This window comes from Rhyacophila brunnea, unplaced genomic scaffold (genome assembly GCF_057557595.1).
Source record: "Rhyacophila brunnea isolate RB1 unplaced genomic scaffold, BYU_Rbru_1.0 scaffold_14, whole genome shotgun sequence".
NCBI classification, from domain to species: domain Eukaryota; kingdom Metazoa; phylum Arthropoda; class Insecta; order Trichoptera; family Rhyacophilidae; genus Rhyacophila; species Rhyacophila brunnea.
The window spans coordinates 35,079,057-35,100,576 of NW_028232796.1; the positions used below are offsets into that span (position 1 = coordinate 35,079,057).

A 21,520-nucleotide genomic window follows, 5' to 3' on the forward strand; every position below is an offset into this window, starting at 1 on the left:
CATACAGTGTATAATTCTTTTATTTTGGACTATAATATTGTGACTGCCTGCTCTTCCAACTTGATGTCCCTCCACTTCAGGCACTTGAGCTAGCCGAAGAATTTGGAGGCCTACATTAACCTAACAAATAATCCAGTTTATCGGCTATTTTCAAAATGCGTTTTCCGCTGTATTCCGTATAACCGAACAGTACCAAAAATGTTATTGTAAGATGTAATTTTTGATTGTTTTGTGTTGACTCAACAAATCCACAATTGAAGTAGATGTATTAAAACTACAAAAAATTGGTAAAAATAAATTGAAGACCTCTAACACAATTTTAAAAATGTTTTTGTTGTGCATCACACATGCTATTAGCCTGGCTGGGGGCCCGCTTTAGGATGTGGGGGTCATGATTTTAATTCTTACAATTAGTGCTAATACTTCGATACAAAACTACCCTCAATAGCTGCCAATAGCGGCCGATAGCAGTCTTCTGTATAGAATAGATACGCAGATGTCTTTAGAGTTTATCCATATGCTAGAAGAGCATCTCCTACCAGTACCGAACTGAAGCATGATAATTTTATGAATAACAAATAATTGGCTACCAGATATTCACAGTCAAGGTTGTCACAACGGTACTGTTCTAAAACTGCGTTGCAACATTTACTATGATCATTTCCAATAAACGTCTGCGAGGACACTCAAAGTCTTGAATGAACGAGGAGAATAGATCATTATTAATCTAAAATACTATAGTTTAATTGAACTATACGCTTATTTTGTCATATCGTTTCTTGGAAATATTTTCCGCTTCTTCTATCGTGTCCGGAAGCTGAAGGTTGTTCGTTTCCGGGAAAGCTAGCACCATGAAACCGGAAATGGCGGACGTCGCGCCGAAAAGGATGAGAGGTAGTGAGTCCAAGTACACTTTCTGAAAATAAATAGTAACCATTTGTTAAAAATCATGCATTACATATTTATATTATATAATCTCAGGTGTTATAAATAATTGTAAGTACGCTATGATTAATCACCACATTTTTGCCATATGGTGTCGAGATTCTCGAGAAAAAAATTTAAAAGCATACCTACTACTTATCATTATGTACATGATAAAGGGCTACCTTAGTTCAACGCACACAAGGGTTTTTGGGTCCGAATACCCCATTTTAAATGCGTAAAGAATATAACATTAACTACAAATTTTCTAGCCTATAAGTGGATTCAACTTAACCTTGAAATTGTGCATATTACGATGTTTTTTTTACTGCGCAAGAATTATTCTTCTTCTTCTTTCTTTCACCCTGTCACGACCCAGTATTGGGCATGAACAAGTTCGCGCCATTTCCCTCAGTCCATCGACAACTCTCGCGCCCCCGCCATGCCTGCAGCCAGACCCGCCAGACCTGCAGCGCGTAGATCACTTTTGTAGCACCGCTGCAGGGTGAGGGATGGCCGACTACGGGAACGGAACCCTTGAGGCTGTGCCACAATGGTACGAATTGTCGCACTCTCTGACGGCATCCGGAACACATGTCTCAGCCACGTAAAGCGTCTTTTTTTGATAACCTTAATCACCGAAGGCTGCTGTGTCCAAGTTGGCTGAATACAGACCCGCCATACCCATGCGGATTCCAAACCCAATGAAAATACCACCATCGTCGGCAACCGGCGCGTGTTTAAATTTATCCCGTATTCTTCCTTACTCGAGATCGGTTGCCTGCTTCTCTTAACCCGTTAGATATTTCAGTTTCCATTATTTCCCTGCAGTTGCCTGAGTTTCCTGCGGCGCACGAATTATATTGGGTAAATTTTAATTTTATTATTGTTACTTCTGACTGCTCTTACATGAAACATATTGCATCATTTTCTTTCGTTCGGAGAGGCTCTAACTACGTTATATTCCGTCAAAACTATAGAACTTCACGCTTATGTGGTATGTTCCTAATACAACTTTAATGTTTTATAGTTGGTGCAGTCTCTTCTACTAGAGACTTATTACAGTTTTCGTTGATTTGTTGATTCTTGATGGCGTCGCTTTCTCTGATCCTTCCTGACGTGATTCTCCACGTCCATTTACGTGTAGGTTTTTGTTTAAAAAAGGAATTCATGGTGTGACTATTGTTGGTTTCAGCCAGTGACGTCCCTAGACAAAATGCCGCCGCATTTTTATATACAGTATTTCTTATCATCCTTTCATGATTCCAATATCTAAGAAATGTGTTGTATAAATACATTACTAACAAAATCTGTATCACTAAAACATACAAAATTATTTTTAGTTAAAAAAGTGAATAAATATAATATAATTAAGTTATAAATTTACCCAAATCACCAATCTGGGGTCCTATTTGATTGATGTTTCTGACACATTTGGTTTGTACCATTTAGCAATACACAGATTTATTATGTTTACGCCATTTTTACTATGCTATTATTGTACAATATGTAAACAAAATAATTTTCCTTAGTATTTAGTATTTAATATACACATACTTTTAATCATACATATATTATTAATTATTAGTCTCAACACTCAACCATTAAATTACAAAAACTTTTCAGTTCAGTAACTATATTTTCATCCGAATCAAATTTAAATGCCTCTCTGCTCCAATAAACACATTACCAGTAAGCTGATTTTTTAATGGAAATATGTTTCCGTTTTTACTAAGTTTAGGTAGCTATTTCTATATATACCTAATGATTATCCTCGATTTGCCGCCCTTCGAGTATCTGCCGCCCCCAAGCGACGCTCAATCTGCCTAACCCCACGGGATATCACTGGTTTCAGAAAACTTCACAAGCATGTTCCATCTAACATCTCTTGAGCCATGTCCAAAATGTCCGACCGCTACGTCATCTCTTTGTTATGATCCAATACGTGCATTGAAATCTCCCATTATGATGTGGAAGTGGCATTTACTTTTATTTTCCAAAGTTGTTATTTTCTCGTAAAACTCTTCCACTTCATCAAGACAGCTCTGTGTCGGAGCATATGCTTGCAAAATCTGAATCCGGTACCTAGCATTGATTTTGATTATCACGCTTGCGACCCTGTCAGAAAAACAGTTGAATTCGACTATGCGGTCTTTCCAGGTTTTGTTAACAATAAATCCAACACTGCGACATTTGCAATGTCATTAAAAGTCTGTAATGGAGATGGGCTGGACAAATGGCTCAAAGAAGAGACAATCGTTGGACAAATTTAGTAATCCAGTGGTATCCAAGAGGTACGTACCTAATATGTATAACGTCCGCAAGGTAGACCTAGAGGCCGCTGGATCGATGAAATGATAAATTTCTGCGGAAGTACGTGGCAACGCAACGCACAGGACCGAGAGAAGTGGAAGCAGCTTGAAGAGGCCTTCGATTTAGGCTGATGATGATGATGATAATGCCGTGCTAGGAGAATATCTCTGTGAAGGGCGTCGGTCACTAATCATTGTAAGTTTTAATATCTAATAAAAAAATAATGGATTTGTTAAAATAAACTTTACATACCAATAAAGGCGTCTGAGGGGCCACTATGGAGCCGACTCTTCCGAACATGGAGCAAATGGCAAGCAACGTATGACGAAGAGACGTCGGGAACAGCTCCGTGGTGTAAACGTACACCGCTGTGAACGCGATCGTGATGTTGAACTTTCCGAAGAGGAAGAGTGTCAATTTTAACCAGGCCATATCTGGAAACAAAACGAAGTCGTAATTATAAGTGTCTATTTTTTTGTAAGGTACGTTTTTCCTGATGTCGTGCGAAGGTCGAAAATAAAAAAAAAATAGGATATGATGGCGAGCCAACACTGATTAATAATTATAAACTATGTAGGAAATAGGAAATGTACCTATATAGGTATATGTCATTATGGATCCCTCTTTTATCTTATCTTAGAAATTAATATTATGATGACATAAACTATATTGATACCATCAGAGATTTGATATATCAGTGGGTCTATTCTATACGTATCGACCGCTAAAGTGAAAAAGAGATAATTATTCATATTTATGTATTCAGGTATTATGATTGTTACAATAAGTTAGCCGTCTAAACAGTCAAAACTTACTGTCTATCTTGCTCTAAAGGTAACACAACCAAGAGAGGTGCTGTTAAAACATATCACTTATTGTAACAATTATAACTAATTTATTGTAATTGTTACAATAAGTGCTAATATTTCGATACACATCTACCCTAGATAGCTGCCGTAGTGGCCGAAAAGCAGTCTTGTGTATAGAATAGACGCGCTGATGTCTATCTTCGTAGCCCTTTTACACATTATTATTTTGTCACCACGTGCATTGGATCTTCAATTTTAATGTTATTTAACATTGAATGGTGAAATATTGACTCGGATAGTTAATATTATCCATTTTTGTAGAATTTTTTTATTCAATACATACTAAAATAATAATTATTAGAGAAATAAATTTTATAATAAGTTTAATAACGATTTTTAATCGGCGATCTGTCGGAAAATCAATCGAAAACACTAATTTCAACACAGAGTTGTCAAATCGCGTTCGATTATTTAAATTTGAATTTTATTATTTTTCTTATACGATATAATATTCTGTTTATTAAATTATCATACAATAAATATTATATTCTAGGAAGATGTTGCTATTACTCCAAAAATAAACACTAATGACAGGTTTATCGAACATAATATTATTATTATATCTAGTGTAAAGACACTTACGGTAGGTACCTAGTTAGATTGCAACACATTGACACTAGTATATCCATATTATGAAGCCTAAGAACCAGCGCTCGAAATGGAAAAGTTTACGAACCGGAGCGCTCGAAAAATTGTCTAAAGATATTTACATAGTCATCAAATCGTATGTGTATTATATAAAAATAAGTGTGTCAGATTTTCTATTCTATGGCCTATCTAGCTCAGACGGTCAACATATTTTTTCCACGAGACGGAGCGATAATTTTAGAGATTTCACGAGCCGGAACGGCGCTCCGGTGCGTTCCGTTCCATTTCGAGCCCTGCTAAGAACCCACTTAAGCATCATTACCACGACAAGGTAGAGATCTAATCAGAAGATGGTTGACTTTCAAAGTGGTCACAATCCTCAGCGAGGTCATCTATAGTCAGGCCACAGCACGAAATTGTAAATTTCGATTATGGTGCTAGATATTGTTTATACTTCGAATTCAATAAGGTAAGTTGTTTGTAGAAAATGATAATTGGTTTGTATTGCAAGAAAAGTTAATATGTAAATTAGTATGAACGGAATATGCACCCGAAAATAATCAATAACTACCACTACCATCGTAACTCGCAATCAGTGCCGTCCCTGTGCAAAGTGCCGCCCTTAAGCGGACCTATAATGCCATCTCTCTTCGTTCGTAGTATCAAATTGAACGCAAATTTGTTGGGTACCTACCGACCCATTTTATCAGTCATCATCTACTGAGGATTAGATTATTTCCATAAAATATTGTCTCAAACAACGGTGTTTTTAGATACGTGTATGTCTGAGTCCCTGACAGGTTTGGGTATTACAATACAAAAATAGGATGGGTTACCAGAATTTTAAATGCTTCCATTATATTTTAAACTAGGATGTCGGGACTTTTTAGCGAATCGACTGCATCATCTGCTTCACGGAAAACCGCCACTGCTCTCAAAAGTTATAATATCTGTATTCGCTCCTTCGTTTGCCGCCCCATAGCAACGGATGACCTGCATACCTCACGGCACGTCACTGCTCGCAATTCAGTACCGCGGCATGTATATATTATGGTGTTGGATCCTCAGCTATGAATCGACGACCAATTTATACAATAAGTCATGATTGTAATTACAAATTAGTTTATACAAATATATTTGTTTTCCCTTTTATGTCTGGAATACGAATTATTATATCGGAATGAACGTAAATAAAAGTGATAATTCATGAAGAAATAGGTACTCACTAACAGGAACAAAGACAAACGATACGCAAGCCAGACCGCTTCCTAAGAATGATGCACAAAGAGTAGCTCTTCTTCCGAATCGATCCAGGCAAAGATAGAACATAATATTCCCAGGAATCTCGATCATGGATATCAAAATGAAATTAAGATAAACGTTTCCAGCTATGGACACAGAATTTAGAGACAGTCCATAGTAGACGAAAGTGCACGTCACCCACCAGAAAGAACAACAGATCAATCTGATGATAAGAATCTTTGATTTCATAACTTGTTTTATCTCCGATTCAGATTTTTTGGATTCTTCATTCGCCTCATGCTCCGCGCTAGAGTACAGCTTCTGCAGGGCCTTTTCTGATATTACTTTCCCATTGGCGTTGGCGGCTTTTGTCAATATTTCTCCGGCTAATGTTGTCTTTCCCTTTATCAGAAGCCATCTCACGCTTTCGGGAATTATCCAGAAGTAGCAGACTAGAAGAATGGATGGTGTGTAGACGATTTGGAGGAGGGTTCTCCAGTAAGGGAACAGCCAGGCGATGAGGCCCATTAACATTTCACCAAGCGGATAGAACGAACTGATTAACGCACTGCCCAGGACACGGTACTTTGGACCCACTAGTTCGATACCTTGAAAATAAAACAGATTCATTATATAATTTATTATAAACAATCCGATCAGACAGATACATTGACTAATAATAATAAAAATGTTAGGTTAGTAATATGTAGTTATTTAAATCTGGCCAACAAGTCTTATACGGAAAGCCAATTCTCTCCATCAAAGAATATGTATACGATATATTTGGTATCTACGTACTTACATAGATAAATCAAGTACCTATTCATACTATGACAATATGTAATTAAAATAAATTTATATATAGTTACCAATTAATTAATATTATAACTTATAACAATGCGACCGGGTGGTCAGTTAAATAAACAACATCAATGGGATAATATTGCATTATAGTCCGGCATTACTCGGAAAATCCAACGCATTACGCATTTTCTTATAGGTATTATAACCATGATGAGTAGGCACATGCTAAAGGTAATTTTTAATGTATTTAGCTATTTCAAAACTTAGCCAGGAGTCCCTTAATTAAATTAAATTCTAAAGAGGCACAACTGTAAATTTTCCCAATAAATTACGTCCGATTCCATTGATTTTCAGTTTATACGTCTATTTTATGGTACTGAATACTAATTTGAAGGCAAAATTGACATTTTACGATAAAAAAATCAATAAATAAATAATCCACGCCCTAGAGATAAAGCCACTGCCAGGACGTGCCTGCCACCTCTAACACCAGATGAGTGCCCGGCAGTGGCGAAGGGGGCTGCGAAGATCCAAAATAAATAGTGTACACTAAACTTTGTCAGTCATATTTTTATTTTTTTTACAAAGTTTAGTGTCAACTATTTATATCGGATCTCCACAGTCTGACTACACCCTTCGCCACTAGTCAGCCCGGGATCGCATATTCCCGTCATCAATAATCCAATACAGTCCTTATTTATCCACTTAGTTTTAAATGATTTTATAAAAAAAACTAAATAATTTCTTTTTTCATGAGTTTATCAATTATTATTGGTAACCTGGCCTAAGACAGATAAAATACAGCATTAATATAATTTCTAATAAACAATGAGAGAATGTAGCTGATAATATATGTATTTATTAACGTTTTTAATATGTTATCGGGCGATATAAGCACATCAACAATATATTGTCATCAACTCTTATCTCGTTATAAACAAGTTCAGTGATAAAGAAACTCCCCCTATATAATATTTTACATTGTGCGTAAAATTGATGTATGACGTAAGTACATTAAATTTAAGCGTAAGGCCCAAGTGGCAGAGTTTTGCAGTGTGGGCACTTGTTTATCATACAAACCGCACTTTCCGCTCCGCATAACGCAGCAACTGAAGTCTTACACTGGCCTCAGTGGCAGTGTTTTGTAGTGCGGAGCGTGCACCGTGCATATTGTGGGCTGTTCGGCTGGTCAATGCACTCCCTAGAGATGTAGACTTTTTAGTGATGCATTATGCATTCTGTTTTTAAAATTCTATTTTATTGTTTAATTTGTATTTTTTTTCAATTTCTTCTCTGTAAAATTATTTTTTTGGTATATTTTTTTTCTCTATCTTGTTTTTTCTACAATTGTACTTTTTATTCTAAATGTCATGTTATGAACGTCTTTAATTAATAATTTGTTATGTGCTCAACGTTCTTTTTTAAATAAATAAACATGCACCCAGCTCGCCCCGATCCGCCAAACGCTGTCACTGAGCCCTTACACTAACGCCATTGAGCTAGAAACATATATGGAACTGCGATTGGCGACCGTTTCACCTCTTATATATAAAAAAAACATACCGAAAACCGAAAAATACGAACCGGAGCGTTGATAATTTTGATCCTGATTTACAGATAATAATGGCACGATAATGTCCCCCAACCTTTTTTTTCAATAAATAATAAGTGTATATACCCAATATGCAATTTGAAAAATGAATTTAAAGCAGTAAATCAAATAATGGAGATAAAGATGATTTAGTTACCAAGTATAAATGCTGCGCCGTACACTCCAGATCCCAGCATTGGTTCCAAATATTCGAGGAACAGGAAAGACCAATATTCTGGCGCAAAGGATTTGGCCAGACCGACGATTCCACTGATGACTCCTCCTCCAACGAGGATGATCCTTCGTCCATACCTGTCCGATACGTAACCGGTTAGTGGGAGACAGAGGAATTGTCCGACGTTATTTATGGTGCCTACCAGGGCTCGTTTCCAAGCGGTACAGCCGAGATCGAACTGGAAGGAGATGATTGGATTATGTTACTACTAAGTATTACGAAACTAAAATGACACAACGCGTATCTATAATATTTATTCATGGATCGCTGAGAAAGACTCACTAATAATTGAAATATATAATGGTTTCATTTGATTTACACAAAAACACGAAGTAAATTTTGCCGAAACCATCAGGCAGATTCACAAATGACAAAAGAATTGAAACCGAAATTTTCACTGACAATCTCTTTCACACCTTGGTATTTGTAAGAATTTAAAAAATTACCGACATTAATTTTATTGTTTACGATGTTTCATAGATAAAATAATTGAATAATTTACAAGATTTGAGAACGTACATTTTTTTATTTTGAATACATACACAAAGTTTGAAAACAATGAGTTAAACTATGTATTTTCAATATAAAGATTGTGACATTCTCAAATTATGTGAGTAATTTATTCGTTGAATAAAAGAGAATGACATATTATTAAATTATTAGCAAGTGCACGTATGTTGTAACTAAAATTTGGAGTGATCCGGAGGTCAGTAAGTAATTTTATTATTCAGGGCACTTAATGTATAGCTAGATTTAAAACACAAAAGTCGATAACCAAAATTAATGTAATTTGATAAGCATTTCAATATCTAAAAAACTACTTGTTAATTTCGTCGTAATTAGATAGGATGCCCGTTGCTTATTAATTGGTAAACCACATCGGCGCGAACCCAATGGATACGGTGTCAATTTCCAATTTTTTCTAGTGGGTATAATATGTTTTTACTTTGAGTGACTCATCTCATACAATATGTTCTAGGGCCTAAACCTACGGATTCATATTGTCTATTATCTTATCAAAAATGTGTGAACAGACGTATACTTAGAAAACGTTAATATTGATTTAACAATTTTACTTAGTATTTATGAACGAACTTCTACTTTCTACTTTCTACTAATAACTGTTTATTGTTTAGCTACTCTAAAAAGGAAGCCAATATCAATAAATCTCTCCTTGACTTAAGTAGGTAGTATGTCAAGTGATCATTGACATACATAAACCACTTCTTTAATTAATTATTGATAACAATATTACATCTAATCAATACATCTAATCTGGAATATTAAATTAAATAGATTATAATCGTGTGCTCTCTTTTCTCCTACCGGAGGATGATTGTCGGTTGTCGTTGTGGTATCATCCAACTTCTTCTTTCTTTTCTCTTTTCTTTAACAATTCTTTGGGGAGTCCATTTCTAATAAAATATCTATAATAATTGATTTTTTAATGCGGCTGGAGGGAGCTAACAAAATCTAGCAGACGCCACTGACATCCACATTTACCCCGCCTACTTCTAGCTGCATCAACCGTGGACTCCGCGTACTTTTCCGAGTACATTCCCCATACCCTGATACTCCACACTTTGAGATTAGCAATGAGCACCTGGTCAGAAGCTATTATTTCGGGTGCTCACCTACGAGATATAATTGACGTGTCGCATTCACAAGTTGTTATCGAATGCGTGTCGCCTTATGGTCATAATAATTATTAGAATCGTTAGTGCCCATTTGAGTAGTCTTTTAAACATGTCGCATCAGAGTGTTAAAGAAAAACCTCAATTACATTGGCAGACCGTCTGCCACGATCACCCTCTGAAAAGTCGTTTCCTGGAGTCGTGACCGAATTGGAACAAATTCCTATTTTTGGGCACGATTCACCCGGCGATCGTATCTGATCACTGAGAAAATATCCGAACTAACGTTGAGCTTTCGAGTGTGACAGCACATGGCGTGTCCTTGCGTTTGACGTCATAACAATACAAATTTTACGTTTATATGAACGCGCCTGACTTTATTCATTATTTATTAACATACAATAATAATACAAAACAAAAATAATATACTAGTAAATAAAATCAACAACTCGTTACTCGTCTATGAGAGAAGATTGTCTAGTGTTGCCACCGACCAATACATACGTGTTGGTTAACCTATTAATTGTTAACACTAGTCGAATTAAACGTCAACATGACAACATGATCAAGTTGGTTGCCGAATCGTTCCGAGTAATTGCTATTTAAAATCGACGATTTCTCACAACGATCGTTGAATTTGGTTTGGTCTGCTAGTCTGCCGGTGTAATTAGGCCTTTATATGATCTTCAACAGAACAAATAGTATTTGTTTTATAATAAATTGGTATTGTATACATAATTACTTTTATATCGCATTATTGGGTAAGATAGAGCTTGGACCCAAACGAGTGCCGAAGAAGGAACCACGAAAAACACCAAAACATTTTTTGAAGTTATACTTCTTTTGGCGCGTTTGGGAAATCAGATCAGAGTGTATCTTTGGCGTGTGACATGTAACACATAATTTTTTTCTTCACCCGAAAAAAAAACGCACTCGATTGGACCACCGATTGTTCGGTTATCAGCCGAACGCACTACCTTTACGCACTGCAATCGTGACAATTATACAGTATAATATTGTTTAGAATAATTGTTCCATTGCCTAAGCAGCGAATTTATTATTGTCGGCCATTTGCAATTCCTTACGTAAACAAACGATTCAACGTCAGTGACAGTTGGTACTTTAAAAATAAAAACAACGAGAAACCATAATATAATTTAGTAATATCAGTTAAAGTGTATAGAAATAAACCAACGGCGTTCCAATAAGCGGTCCTTTTTCTTGAGCATGTAATTAAACAAGATAATTAAAAGCTAGTCAAAGAATCTAGTCAAAGAATCTAGTTTATGACAAGTTTTGTTTTTGTTTTGTTACGCCAAAGAAGTATAACTTCTAACACATATCGATTTTTTTTAAAAATATATTGATTTACCTCACTGACGATGGACGTGTGTTTTCCATATACCCACGACGTACAGGGCACACTATTGTTACTATTGAACAATTCACTTGGGCAGGAATCATTAAAGAGTAGGTTTGGATGACTTGCAGAAAATTCTGACTGATTTGTGGGCATGAATCTCTGGCAACTGTCGTAGGTGTTGTCCGTGTGGGGGATTGCATTTGTCAGCCATGCTGGTTCGAGCTCTGGATTTGCACTATCGCACTCTGGAATTTTGCATCTGAAATAAAATCGAAATATTTTTTTGTGAATTTTAAACGTGAAAAAAAAAGCTGCGTTTTTTAATTCAAAGCTGAATTAATGTGACCCGTTCATCTTGTTAAGGCTCGATGATATTGAGCGACCTTACAAGCTACAAACCGGCGAATTTACTATCTGCTCGTAAACTCGCTCAGTGTCATCATCCAACTAGCTAACAAGCAGATTGTAAACAATCTACGAGAAAAGTTGAAATCCGGGCTACTTTACTCGCTACTCGCTGGCGTGTGGGCCGATCTGCGTCTGCGCAGTAGAGCGATAGTGGCGAACCTGCCGGTAAAAAAACGAACTACTCGTTTTGACGTTTACCGATTTTAAATACATCCTGTCAAATAGGTAGTACCAAACATGACGTTTTAGATACATAAAGTATATCCTATGTACCCTTTCAATATTTGGGGTCTGGCGTAAATCCCAATGAACTTTTATTTACATTTATCATGGATATTTTATTTTACTTAAGTGATATTATCAAATCTCGAAAAGTGGATGTCTATGCTATTTTTTATTACATCTTAACCAAATATAGTATATGGATGTAATATTTTGTATTCATATAAACACATTAGTAAAAAAAGAAGGATCGGAATGTCCATTAATTACATAGGTAGTATTTTTTGAACAGCTGTAGCCAGCATGTGTGAATGGATGACCCCAAGTAATAGAAAAATGGCACCTCGTCATTATTTTGAAGTTCTGGATACAGTATGGAATATCTACCCAAGATTCGGCATCATAGGTTTCGTTCATGGTTCCGGTTTCAAAATAGCGAAAGGATTATTAGAATTCTAGGCAGGGCTGGTCCTAGATAGTGCGAGCCCCTTAGCTATATTCAGTGTGAATATTTAATAATTGTTCAGTATTTATAGCTATATTATAACATTTTACCGGAAATTTATTTTGATCATCTTGATCTCTCGAAACGTTCCGAAGTTAAGATAAAACTATTCGAAAATAATGCACTTGAAAAACACAAAAGGTCATTTTGGATTTACAAGGCTTACAAGATAGAGCGATGCTAATGTGGTTAATTCATTATTGATCTGGCCGTTATGCCTGAATTGATTTGATTTGATTTTTAAAATATTTTATTAATTATAAGTAGATATTATTTAAATCAGTGGAGTAGATCCAATGATTCGCAAATCATGAATCAGTTCAGGCCCGCCCCAACTGAAGCTTAGCCTCTGTGATAATTCTAAAAAGTCACCCATTCTCTAATTCAATTAAAAGGCGTACTTATACCCCAGAGTAATGATACAATATAGAGAGCGGCTATTGTTCGGCAAAATGAAGCCGTATTTCTTGCGTATAACGCACAGTAGAAGCTCAATTTTATTATTATCAACTTAACTATGAAACGTTTTACCATCGTGCTGCTTCTCAGTAAGGCTACCAAAATTAAACACAACATAGTTAACCATAATGATCTACTAAAATAACTAAAAGTAATTAAGTACCATTAACTTTATATTATTTAACACAAAAACAATAAATTTCAGCAATACGTGCTCGCAGTTTTTAAATGAATGTAATCAGTGAAATACGTATTTACAGGCGACGTTTACAGAAAATATTAAATTCGGCCAAAGAAATTCTATCTTACTATAACGCTGACGCATAGTACTGAGATATAAGCGTAGGTACCTACCGAATTCTTACTCACTCGCACTTATGGTTCGTTTTTGTTCAGGCCTGGACTTATACCTACACAATTTTAAGAAAAGAAAATCGAAAAATGAAAATTTTCTCAAGAAACAAAAAGATCTGACTGTTGCAGTTTTTGTTGTTTTCTATTCAAGATATTACGAGAGAAAAAAAATAAAATGCTCAACGTTTTCGGGATGTGGTGCTGGCAACGACTTCTGAAGGAAGGTATCCTGGACAAAACACAGGACCAATGTCTCGATACTACAAAAGCTACGCACATGGGAAAATATGGGATAATCTTAAACACGTGTAAGAATATGTTATTTACAATGGTTACGTCTGTATGATAATACTATGGATTAAAGTTTGTTACGTAAATTTAACGTGTATCCAATATTGAGTGCCGTTGACATGTTTTGTTATATTTGTTTTTTACGGCCTGATCGCCATAAAATACCCTGCTTCAAAATATTGGTCCACGGTGTGACTTTTACATTTCTATTAAATTTCTATTTATTAATCTGTACTGTGGCTACGCATTACCGAAAGATTACAATCTAATGTGTCAGCGATTATATTATGATCATACTGTTCGTCATGGCCCAAAAAGTATTGAAAGATTATTAATAAGCACTAAGTGCCAAAAAAAGCAAGTATGCAGATAAATTCTATGTGCCATCGCCAATATCCTAAATACTTGCCAAAAAATATTAGAATTTCTGTAGATATTCAAAGACGGCTCTGGGTGTAAGAGGCAGCGTGATTAGTTTTAAAATAGGCACTAAGTGCAGAAAAAAGCAAGTATGCAGATAAATTCTATGTGCCATCGCCAATTTTAAAATTTTAAACGTGTAAGGAATTACATTGTTTTACTTTCAATGCATGTTTTTCTGTTATACTTTTTGTTGACTTGTCATAAAATAAAAACAAAATCGAACATAGTTTTAGCCGCCCTCTAAATTCACTCGCACTTATGCAATGCACATTTTGCACGTGTTGACGGGGTGGTCCTGTTATAGTAGCAGGTTAGTTATCCCCATCCAATTGACTTTAATGAAGCATTTAATTCATCTGGCTAGTTGTCAATGGCACAATATACGTAAACAATGATAAAAATCACCATAATATAATTGAAATAATCAACGTTTTAAATACTTCCATGATAAATTTTCACAAATATAGGTAATATATATTTTTTTTTATTTTGTCTGTATGTCCATATCTAAAAAACGACTGGACTATAGTGGACCAATTTTAAGGTATCTATTGGTAATTATTCTTACTGTTCCTAATGTGGAGTGTATTTATATAATCATTATTGAATCGCTTTTTCTCGCTTGATCACCGTCTGACTATACCTATTTAGTTTTCTATCAAAACTATCAACCCTCTCGCTGATGCGGTATGTTTAAAATATTATTGAAACTTGCACAGCTTATTAACCATTGTAATTCCACCCAATCTAATCGGACTTTTTTTATAAATTTGTAGATTCTAATCGGATGTATTTGGAATCAAGTATGACGTGTATTCATGTATAAAATATATTCCAGTACTACTCAACGACATTTGACAGCTCACGTTTCACCCAGTCATGTGCGGCCGTGCTAAAAGACATAATCCCCGACAGTTAACTTCCTGGGATAATAAATAACTACCTGAATATTACATTTATATTTATTTATTACTATTTTATTGATTTTGGGGTTAAGTGATATGTTAGAATAGCCCTACAGGAAAACAGTAGCAACGTGTTAAATACGTACAAAGTAATCATGTGAAACGTCAACATTTTTTTTCGTTCTATGTCAATGCATAACTGTGTAAAATTGTGTTTGTAATGCTTCAGTTTGAATTTACAATTTTAAAAATATATTATAATAAAGTAAAGTTACATGGTGTTATGTTTATAAAATCAAGTTAATTTTGACATTGAAAGATTTTCCCAAATCTCTGCAAATGCACATTACAAAAACAATATAATATAAATATTTATTTTAAACACGTGTTTTGCATTTGCATTTTACATTTTTGCCGTGAATACCAAGGAAAAATATAAAATAATTTCATTGAAAAATATACTTGTTTTATTAAAATTTGTTCAAAAATTCTCCACCAAAATTACGTTGGATTGACACAACTTGGGTCACGGAAAAACAAACACATTTTGAGCCGACAAATATAATATGAATTTTCCAATATTAAACGAGAATGTCATTACAACGTTTTTCTTAGATCGTATTCTTATTTGCCCGGTGGTTCTTTGTCCGGTACAGATTTTGCAATCCATTTTTAACTAACTTCCCGACTAGCTAGACATTTAAAACTTTTAGAATATATCAGAACACGATGCCAATGCATTTTTTAATACTTTTAGCCATCTTTAAGTAGAATTGAATTCATTTTCAGTTAATTCTGTTTTGTAGGAAAAGTTATTTCTACACCATTATTGGTTGCTAGGGTCTGGGGTCCTAGCAACTAAATTAATAATATATACGTGCGTTACTATGGAAATCAATATATGACATGTCAAGTACAATTTTTTTGATCGCTTAAGCCAGTCAAGTCAAGTTTATATGATTCAACAGAATTTAAAAACGTTGTACTTATATAAAAAGTTCTTTTTATCTTGTAATAAATTATTGTTTGATGCTACCGTGTGTTACCCAGAATTAGTGCAAGTCTAACTATAACAAAAACTGAATTACAGCCTGAATATGTCATAAAATCAGCGTCACCAACTATAAAATTTTCTTGCCAGATTTAGGTTTGCAAAATAGGCATCTGGCGTGTGACGTTAAATTTAGCGTTTTTGGTTCTTGTCGGTTTACTTACATGAAGCCAGCGGCAAACAAATTTTGAAAATAGCCGATATACTGGATTATTTGTTAGGTTAGGTTAGGTTTTCGTTAACGAATTTTGCCAAAATCGGCTATGAACACTAGCGCGGTTCCCGCCTGGCTTCCTGTGAACCGACTTGTACGATATTTTTTAATGCTTGAATAAACCATAGTATTAAATTTGCTTGAGAAATCAATATGCTGGTCGTTAATACGTTATATCTCACCAGTAATATCTATAAATCTGACAAGAAATATTTTTTGTCACGAAATTTCATAACTGCATTAATTTTAAGCTTATTGATTAATTTATTAACTAGTTAATCTTTTTCAATCATTTTTATTGTGAACAATGATCACATTCATGAGTTTTTTAAATTTTGAAAAAGATTCAGATAACATATTTTCTTCCCTATCTGGCATATTTTCATGAATAGGGCGCAGTTCATCTTATATAACAATATGATTTAATAGACTTTCAATATTATCTGTATATATATTGTTGTTATTCTTTAATTGTGACGTACTAAAACTGAAACCGTAATCCAGGGTAGCGGCTCAAAAAAGTTGAGAAACACTGCTTTAAGCTCTTGACCCGCGTGTGTGTTTTAAATTCCGTCAATGAAAGGAAATCAACTTTATATATAAATCATGCTAATGAGCCAAATATCTTAATGACATCCTTCAACTTGCAAATATATATTAATTAAATTATTATTTTACTCAATAGGTAGTCATACCAATTAACGGAGGTAATAAATGCCTAAATCTCCCATCGATGCTGGGACGTCCCTAGACAAAATGCCGCCCCTGGGCAACGCCAAAATAACGCCCCATTTTTAATACTTACTGCATTTTTTATCATTATGCACGTGTCGTTTCTGATCACCGTGGACGTCGAAGGGCAACGGAAGTAAACTAGACATCGCAAACCCAACGAAAAAATACAGTCCTGTTTTACCTTTTATGTTAATTAAATTTTGTTTCCAACCAGTGAGCTGAATTTTTTATGGAAAGATATTTTCGTTACTACGTACTAAGATTAGGTAGCTATTTCTATATCTACCAAATGATTCTCCTCAATTTGCCGCCCTTCGAGAAACTGCCGCCCCCAAGCGACGCTCGATCTGCCTACCCCTACGGGACGTCAATGTGTCGATGTAACGATAGATAAATAATGCTAGACCGATATAAAACATGAGAACAAAACAAAGAATACCACGAATTTTTAAATAACTCGCGTGGCTGGAAGAAAAAGATAACAGTTAGTCGGCAACTAGTCCTCGACTAGACGCGTTTACGCCGACTTTTTCGCACCAAAGTGCGCGAACGTACTAGATATTTTAATAACCCTGATGTAAGTCACTGCACTGCATAAAGTAAATAAACAGCTGTGTTTTGGTCTAACAACAAAGTGCCATGACATCTTGACAATAAAATTATTGGATAAACCTTCACCTATGTTTTTGTTACCTCCATAAGCGTCCACGTCACGTTTTAACGTCCACGGTGGCCGCGCGCTTAAGCATTGGACTATCACGCCGTGGGTCCCAGGTTCGAATCCTGGGTCTGGCAGGTACACATATTGTTTTTCAATTTTTGTGTGTGAGTCAGGGTATGGACCTAATAGGTTGAGCAACTGCCTGATATACATTTCTCGTAAAAAACAAAATCTGTTAATACAAACCTCTACTCTGTGAAGGCCCATATGATTCTATTAGGATCGGACATGGTCGGGGGAAAAAAAGCATATATATTATATATATCAGTGACGGCTTGTGGATAAGATATTTGGGGGTGCTGCGGTTGATTAAAAATAAAAATAAATGTTTATTTGGATTATATTTTACTACTAACATCTTTATTAAATATAAATTATTAATTATATTAATAATTGAAATAGAGAACTTTGCATAAATAGTTTGCAGATAGAATTTTTAACAATGTTAATAAATCGTTATAGCTATATTTCGTTCTTCGCTGTGGTGGGCGATGCAGAAACGGTAGAAAAGTATATTTATCTATGGGCGAAATACTGAAATCGGACTGTCTGACCCGCAGTACTGATTATGGTTCCAGCTGAGAGCCCCGCTCCCCGCGCCCCCATTCGTCAACTCGAGCAAATTCTATCGCAAACGGTACTGTGCAAAATCAAGTAGGTACCTACCGCGGTGTATGATTATATTATTGGACATTGCATGTATCGGTGCGAGGGCGAGCTTATTACACACAAGTAGTATTGATAATTTTACATAATATACATAAATTTATGTATATTATAATATTAAATTTTTCTCAATTTGCTTGGGGGTGCTGCAGTTCCGCAGTGCATATAGACGAGCCGCCACTGTATATATTTCAAATTATATCATGTGTGCAAAGTATAATAATATGTAGGTATATCTAATATTGAATTGCCCCGAATCAGTGATTATTTTTTTTCTTTTTGGCCATGTCCGATCCTAATAGGATCATAAATGGGTCTCCACAGTCTAGTGGACGTTTGTATTAACATATCTCTTTTTACGAGAAATAGATGTTAACCACTTGCTCAACCTATTAGGTTAAAACAACATGTGTATTTGCCAGACCCATGATTCGAACCTGTTGCCACAAGTTGTCACAAGTTATACCTACACATTTATATTTTTATAAAAATCGATGTTTTTTTTTTAAATATGTATAAAAAATATTAAAACTATAAATTAGTCAAAAATTTCTTAGGCGAAGCTTAGAAAACTTAATAAACTAAATTTTAATAATAAATATGACAATAAAATATATGTGACAAAATAACATTTTATTACATTTTTTACAATAATTTATTGTAAGTTTATCTCTGACTAAAAATAAAAATATTTTTCTTTTTAATGTTTTCAGATATTTATTTATCAATTAATACAGTTAAAATTGTAAATTATCAAAAAAATGTCTGAACTCTGGTTCTTCAGAAAAATACAACACCATAATATAAAAATGTTTATTTTGTTCTTTTCATTAATAAATAAAAACTATGAAGACATATGCGTTTCTTGAATACACATAAGTACTATTACCTACAAATTAGTAGATATCCTGTTTTGAGGAAAAAAATGGTCACGTCAAGATTGACTAACCTGAGTGTTGTCTCTTCCGCAGTGAAAATATACGTCGTGGTGAAACAGGCATTGAAGACGATCGGGATGACAATCAGGAGGTAGATGACGAACTGGTAGCGTCCGAAGTTGCCCAACTCCTCGAGGATGGAGTCCAGCTGTATGCTAATCCCCACCGTTGAATGTTTGCGTATCTTCTCCACCATGGTAACTGTTATTTGAAAAGAAAATAACACGTTAAAAAATTAAGAATCTATATAGGCTATTTTAAGCGGTTGGAGATATTCGTATATTATGTCATTTTTTTTGCATAAACATATTTTTAATGCCAATGTTATATTAAAATTTATGCGGTAATCAATAACAGCCAGTAAATTTATCTTAAGGTAAAGTCTTTACGAAGCCTTTTTTAAAGAGGCACCTAGCGGAAAAATACGAAGCTTGCAATTTGAGACATTTTTTTGATAATTTACAATTTTAACTGTATTAATAAATAAATATGTATCTGAAAACATTAAAAAGAAAAATATTTTTTATTTTAAGTCAAAGATAAACTTACAATTGTAAAAAATGTAATAAAATGTGAATTTGTTGAATCGGAACGCACCCTATTATTACATATATTTTATGATCATATTTATTATTAAAATTTAGTTTATTAAGTTTTCTAAGAATCAACTAAGCGATTTTTGACTAATTCATAGTTTTAATATTTTTTATATCTATTTTAAAAAACATCGATTTTTATAAAAAATATAAATGTGTATAACTTGAAATCCTTTTTATTTATATCAAATCAAGCTTTGTGTATCATAATATCGTATAAGTATCATAGTGTCGTAAATCAAGATTTATGTATGGTCCCAATATTGATATATATAGATGATGATAGATACATATAGGTAATATATAAAATAAAATATAAATATATGTAATGCCCACGGTGGCCGCGCGGCTTAAGCGTTGGACTATAACGCCGTGGGTCCCAGGTTCGAATCCTGGGTCTGGCAACTACACATATTGTTTTACAATTTGTGGGTGTCAGGGTATGGACCTAATAGGTTGAGCAAGTGGCTGACATCCATTTCTCGTAAAAAAACAAAATATGTCAATACAAACCTCCACTCTGTGGAGTATATATAGTGGATATGATCCTATTAGGATCGGACATGGTCGAAAGAAAAATACTTCTAAGGCTGTACACACACAGCACACTATTAGAAATAGAGCTCCATGATTGGTTAGAAAGGTCTTGGTGACAAAAATCAAACTATTCATTTAAAAATTGTGAGTGAAGACATCAATAGCTCGTGAAACCAACATGGGTAGATAATAGTACAATCGTTTATGCTGACGACATAGTCATTACTAGCAGATCCAAACAGAGGATGATCGACTATGGTGGCACTATGGAAATAAAAGCAGAAAACGCTGGGCTGCAAATAAACCAGTCAAAAACTAAGTATATGGTCAGTACACGCAATCAGGTACCGCTGCAGAATATAGACATAGGACAGCATGCATATGAAGGGGTGGACAAGTTCACGTATCTCGGATCCAGCCTAAATACCCAAAATAAGATAGCAGAGGAGATAAAAATCCGCATTATCTCTGGGAATAAATGCTGGCATGCCTGCAAGCGACTGGTGGGGTCAAAAATTCTAGGCCGAAGAAGTAAACTTCTAATATATAAAACAATTATAAGGCCAGTGGTCACTTAAGGCTGTGAGACTTGGTGCTTAACTCAAAACGAGGAAAATAAATTAGCTGTCTAGTATAAATTAGCACAAAATACTCCGAAAAATCTTTGGACCCACGTTGGAAAATGGGAACTACAGAATAAAAATGAACCACGAGTTGGAAAAGCTGATTGAACAGCAAACAATCATAAGATACTGTAAGTCCCAAAGACTACAATAGGCGGGACATGTGGAGAGAATGCCTGAAGTTAGAGCGCCAAGGATCATGACGAAGTGGCTACCCCAACGGAAGAGACCCAGATGCCGTCCAAGAAGGAGATGGGCTGACGCCGTAGAAGTGGACTGGCTTCATATACGAAGACCCGGTAACTGGAG

The 21,520-nt window shown here is 35.0% G+C and overlaps 1 protein-coding gene across 1 annotated transcript; it reads right to left on the reverse strand.

Moving 5' to 3' along the window:
* Positions 1–751: 751 nt before the first annotated feature.
* Positions 752–19,651, reverse strand: LOC147075908 (organic cation transporter protein-like). Its single transcript, XM_085942389.1, has 6 exons — positions 19,467–19,651; positions 11,573–11,822; positions 8,489–8,744; positions 5,921–6,544; positions 3,490–3,671; positions 752–916 (listed from the first exon to the last, which is right to left on the reverse strand). Exons 1-6 carry the CDS (start codon positions 19,649–19,651, stop codon positions 752–754), a joined length of 1,662 nt encoding a protein of 553 aa, XP_085798515.1.
* Positions 19,652–21,520: the final 1,869 nt, after the last annotated feature.